Source organism: Sinocyclocheilus anshuiensis, unplaced genomic scaffold (assembly GCF_001515605.1).
Source record: "Sinocyclocheilus anshuiensis isolate Anshui unplaced genomic scaffold, SAMN03320099.WGS_v1.1 scaffold919, whole genome shotgun sequence".
In the NCBI taxonomy this organism is placed as follows: Eukaryota; Metazoa; Chordata; class Actinopteri; order Cypriniformes; family Cyprinidae; genus Sinocyclocheilus; species Sinocyclocheilus anshuiensis.
Window position 1 is genome coordinate 163,290 of NW_015547671.1, and position 5,775 is coordinate 169,064.

Below are 5,775 nucleotides of genomic sequence, written 5' to 3' on the forward strand. Positions count from 1 at the left end.
CTGTGTCTCACCTGGTTGCCTGTTGACGGCAACATTAACCAAAGTTGCCCGGCAACATTGCTCAAAAAGTTGTCCCGTGTATCATCAGCCTTAGAGTAAGGGCGGGGTTGACCTCGTTGCTATGGATGATGTCATCGTGCTTATTAACTATACACACAATGATTGGCTGATAGTCTCTGTAAGAGATTTATTCATAGAAATATTGAAGAGCGCAATATTATGTTGCCATATTCAAATAAAGATTTAAAAATAAAAATGTTAATTGCCACATTCCAATAAAGATTTTAAAATGCAGGCTAAGTGTCTCTAATTAAACAAGTATATGTTCAGCTAATTGTCAGCCTCTTACATGTGTGCTTCTCAAAAACAATTAGCGGATATGCATATAAACAGCCTTTGAATTAACAAGGTAGAATAATCATGGCTGATAGTAAGACATGCAAATGTAAAAAAAAAAACAAACAAACTGGATGCAAGAACAGCTGTTATTTCTTGCTTCTTGCCCAATTGGTTAATGAAAACAAGGATATAATCAAAGGAAAATTTGGAGTTAGGATAACCTCCAAAACCAAAGGTGATACCTTGTTAACAGCTCATTATCATCAAATGTTTCTAAAATGTTTACGTTCAGAGGCATATTGCCGGCAACAGCCATTTTAGGATAGTTTGTGATTTGGTATTATAGTGACTTAGGACTCCTCTTCACTGCTCCTAACCTTGGCATAATAGCTTAAAGTGCTCTATTTTCACACACTAAATTTGTACTTAATTTACTAAAAAAATTATTCTTTAGTACCTCTTAAGATAATCTTAAGAACATCTAATTGTACTCAACTGTGCTATTTTGGGACACCATGAATATAAACTAAATTCAAGTGTAGTACAAGTGGTAAAAGAATAATTTTTAGTAGCCTATATTAAGTACAAAATTAGTGCGTGAAAATAGAACACTTTAAGTACATTATGGAAGTGCACTTTTTTTCCTCCTGGGTCTGAAGAGAACATATCAGAATCATACAAGTGGACGAACAGTCAGTGATCAGTGCACTTGTACAAGTCTAAAAAAAAAAACATTATTTTAAAGTCTGATTAATGTTAGAAACACTTTGAGAAACATTACTGAAGCAGGCCTGGCTCCAGAATCAAATCACTGAGGATGCTTCTTAAATTAGTGAGGGTGCTGTATATATATATATATAGGCATCCGTTGCTATGGTGCAAAGAGCGCTCTTTTCATAATCACTAAAAAGCTGTCACTCATCTAATCTCACAAAGAAACGTTATTATCAACAAAGTTCTCTATGCTGCACAACGCAAAACACGTTGAAATAGAAACCGATCTCCAGAGCGCAAACCATAACGCACCGGATAGTTTGCCAAATCTGCAACAAAATTCCATTATTGCAGCTTTAACTGAGGGTGCTATTGATTTCATTTTTCGTTTCCAGCACCCTATAGAACCAGACCTGTTAACATACAAAGCTGCCAACATGTGCATTTAGCATGCAGATTTAGACTTGGCTTATTTATTTTAGTGATGGTGCACAATGTCAGCTTTAGATTATTAGAATTATAGTGAGTGTTTGAAAAAGTGTCCATGTGAATGTTTAATAAAGTGGCAACATTATCAGAAAATGTTCAGATTCCTTTGAAAACATAATACATTTTAAATCTAATAACAAGTGTCTTTTTTTAAATAGCCAGTGAATCTCTGCCAGAAAGAAGAATTGTTCTTCTTGGAAAAACAGGAGATGGCAAAAGCAGTACTGGGAATACAATTCTTGGAAAGTATTTATTTTCAAGTGCTGCTTCACCTGCATCTGTGACAACTGAATGTGCTAGCAATGAAAACACTGTTTTTGGAAGAAAGATCAGAGTTATTGATACACCTGGATTTTTTGATGCCGATCATGATGATAAGAAGATCAAACATGAGATCATAAGATGTATGATTGAATGTGCTCCAGCTATTGATGCCTTAGTCATTCTCCTGAAGGCTGGGAGGTACACAATACAAGAAATGGAGACTGTGGATAAAATTGTTGAATGTTGTCAAGAAAATGCCTTTAAACACTCAGTGGTTTTATTCACTCATGGTGAAGAACTAAAAAATCAAAGAATTGAGGAATTTGTTCAGAAAAGTCCAAAACTACAGGAGCTGGTTGATAAATGTGGAGGTCGCTGTAATGTCATCGACAACGAATATTGGAATGATTGTGATTCGGGGTACAAGAGCAACAGGGTTCAGGTGAAAAATCTGCTGGACAAAATAGATGAGATGGTAAAAGTGAATGGCCGCTATACCAATGACATGCTTAAGAAGATGGATGAGAGAATTCAAGAGGAGACTGACCAAAATATAACCAAAACCATACACTATATTACAACAATACAACGCACCGTACAACAAAACAAACCTCTTTCTTTGCAAGAGAAAAGAGAAAAAGCAAAGCGCATTGTTCTTAAGGAATATGTGAATAGGCTTGCAGGAGTGACGGCAGGGACACTGATGGGTGCTTTTCTGGGCATTGTTGTTGCAGTGGCATCAGTTGTGACTTTACTTCAGCCAGAAAACCTACCAACAGTGATACAAACAGTCAACGCAGCAGCACAAACTATAAGTAACATGCACACAGGAGAAATAGGGCCCAATGTGAAGGCTGCAATCACTGCAGCGGCAGCGGGTGTCTTTTTCGGAGCTCCACCTCTTCTAGGAGCAGTTGTAGGAGGAGTTAATGGATACAAAGCAGCAAAAGAAGCCGATTCAGTGTGTGATGCAGTGAAGAGAGCAGCAGCAGATGCATGTGCAGAGAGGCCTTACATGCAAATGAGATGGTACAAGATTTTGCTTCTGTTGCATTTAAAAAAGACAAAAAGGAAAATTGATGTGACAGAGGGCTAAAATATCTGTACTATCAACAATCATAGTACAACACTTATAAGCGTATTGACATAGAAACTTTTTTTTTTTTCTTTTTCCCAACTTCTCTAAAGGAGAGGCCATGATTTCTTACATGGTCAATTAGGGTAACCATGATTCAATTAAAATTAATCTGCACCTTCTATACCTCTCCTTCCTCCCCTTCTACCCACTTCTATATCCATGTCTTCTTAAGGTTTCTTCTCATGCTCTTTCCACCATATCAATGCCCTCCTCTCCACTAGTCTCTTCTCCTTCTCCTCTCCTCTTTTGTTACATCCTCCTCTCTGCTCATCTCATTCTACCTGTTCCACTCTTCTTCTCTCTGTCATTACACCCCTCTCTCTACCTACTCTACAGCCTTATAGACTTACACCCCCCTCCCCTTTTTTATTTTTGCATATTATTTCTTGCACTTTGTATACTTTCCCTTTTAATATTACTGTAAAGCAATTGTGATAAATGTGTAAACGATTCGGAAAAATGCATTTGCTGCGTTGTGTGTTTTATTAAGCAAGTAGTTATCAGTTTACAGCCAATTGGCATTTTCATTAGATAGTATGACAAATTGCAGTTTTGTTTGTTGTGTTTGGACAAATAGTACATAACTGTTTGTGATTTGTGTAAAACCAAAAACAAAAGATGCATTTTTTTTCTGATATATTAAAATTTTGATTGCCTGTATGAACTATTATGAAAACATTTGAGAATTTTATGCACAATGTTTTGAGAATATTACTCACATGATTTGTAATTTGCATGAAATGAATGAAAACCTACAATCTGTTTAGGACAATTACAAAGTATTCAGATCGCTGTGTTAACTGTTTTGAGAACAGTGACCTTTGAGTTTGGAGACATTTGTAATGCCTAGCATTTTTGTTGTTTATGTTAGTTTTTTATTTTTAATAAATGAAGAGAATTAATGAGTCTCAATTCCTCATTCACTTCTGTTGAAATAGCATTTAAATTAGTTTGGGCAAATGAGGACATGAATTAGGTTAGCTACTGCACATCCACCCATAAAAAAATACATTTAAAAATAAAAATGACCAACTGATTGCCAACACACAGCTATCTGATCCATGACGTTACTATGACATCGCAGTTACTACCTGGCAAAATCACAAAGTTATGTTGTGGTGACAAAACCGAGAATTTCACTTTTTACACTAGTTACTTTGCCACAACAAAAGTTTGGTCATCAAATTACATTGCAGTTACGTAACAGTCACGTATTTTTGGTAGCTGGCATGTCTGTGTTCGGCTAACGCATATACCATTATTGTTTGGGTCTTTACTGCCAAGCTGTGGACCTGTTCCGCTACAACAGCTTTTCCCCTCTGATTCTTTATTTTTAGAACACAACAGAGCACTATCATTATTATAATATGATGTATTATTAATAAGCCATAATATAGTACTGGTGATGGGTGTTCCGTTTCCGGCATGCGCTGTACGCAGTAGACCATTCACAACAGACTGGGTCATCTGACCAATCAGAGCAGAGTAGCCTCACACAAAGGAGGGGTTTGGATAGATGAGTCCTAGAACAAATCGGTTGAGAGTCGTTGAGAAATAAGGTAAAATTAAATGCATATTATAAGAAAATGAAAGTTTTTTTGACCTTGCATGCATATAAACCTGTTGTTCAGGACTCCCAAAACCAAATTATGAACCTTTCAAATATCAAAATAGGGGCACGTTAATGCTGATAACTGATTAATGGCTAATTTGGTTCTTCAAACAAGTTAGCAAATTTGATTAAAATATCTGGATTAAGTTGGCTGAGATTACTCCGTTTCGGCATACTCATTGGAAAGGGCAGATATATCGATACTCGAAATCATGACCAGCAATGAAGTGATTGGCTTGCGGCAAGACAGCCTCTTAATGACATCATAAAATTAAAATCAAGGAAACAGCATACCCAGCAAAATGGCATGAAAGTTCCAATATATAAAATAACTGGGTAACACTTTACATTAAGGTTCCGTTTATAAAGGTGTTCATAAATGACTGATAACTTATTTACAAATGCATTATACATAATTTATAAGCAATTATAAATGCATGAATAAAAAGGCTGATTTTAATGCAATACCTGCCAAATAGTGAGCCATTTTTAACTCACATGCCATAAATGCTTAATAAATATATTTATTACTACTTATTTCACTCAAAACTAGATTCCTGATTTCATGATGTAGCAAAAATAGAATTTTATAGTGAGTCTGATAGGTGTTATTTATATTTTTATCATTTATATCTCATTAATTATGAACCTTAATGTAAAGTGAACAGCTTTGAACCATTTATTAGAGTTATAAACGTTAATAAACTGTGAAGGTGAACCTTAATGTAGTGAACGCCTGTGAACCATTTATTAATGAGTTACAAACATTAGTAACCTGTAAAAGTGAATCTTAATGTAAAGTGGACGCACTAATCATTTATTGATTATTATTGCACAAACAGAAAAAGTTGGCATTTTTCTGGGGGAAATGTAATTTATTGTTGTTGCACTATATCAGTAAACAACAAAAAGATTAATCTTTTCTTTCACAGCACATTGGAACATTACTGAGTATAACTTCACACAAAAAAGAGGCTTATATAAGTAAACTCAGATGAATCAATTCAGAAAAACAATCAAGTATTCCATTCAATTATAACTAAGCATCACATCTATTTGACAACAATATTTGATAAATTGAAGCTCAATAAAGGCACCTAAATATTTATATTTGATCTAATTTAACAGCTTTGAAATAATCATGAAATCAATGACGAAAGCACCGTTACAGAACATTATCATATTAATAAGCAATCAGTAATGATTTTTGATATCATGA

General features: G+C 35.0%; 1 protein-coding gene across 1 annotated transcript in view; it reads left to right on the top strand.

Annotated features, from left to right (window-relative positions):
* Window positions 1–420: 420 nt before the first annotated feature.
* The window catches only part of LOC107702756 (GTPase IMAP family member 7-like), a 6,127-nt gene continuing 772 nt past the window's right edge, over window positions 421–5,775 (top strand). The window contains exons 1-2 of the mRNA XM_016505167.1: window positions 421–430; window positions 1,701–2,835. Of these exons, the coding sequence (XP_016360653.1) occupies window positions 421–430; window positions 1,701–2,835 (1,145 nt within the window). The remainder of the gene's footprint in view (window positions 431–1,700; window positions 2,836–5,775) is intronic.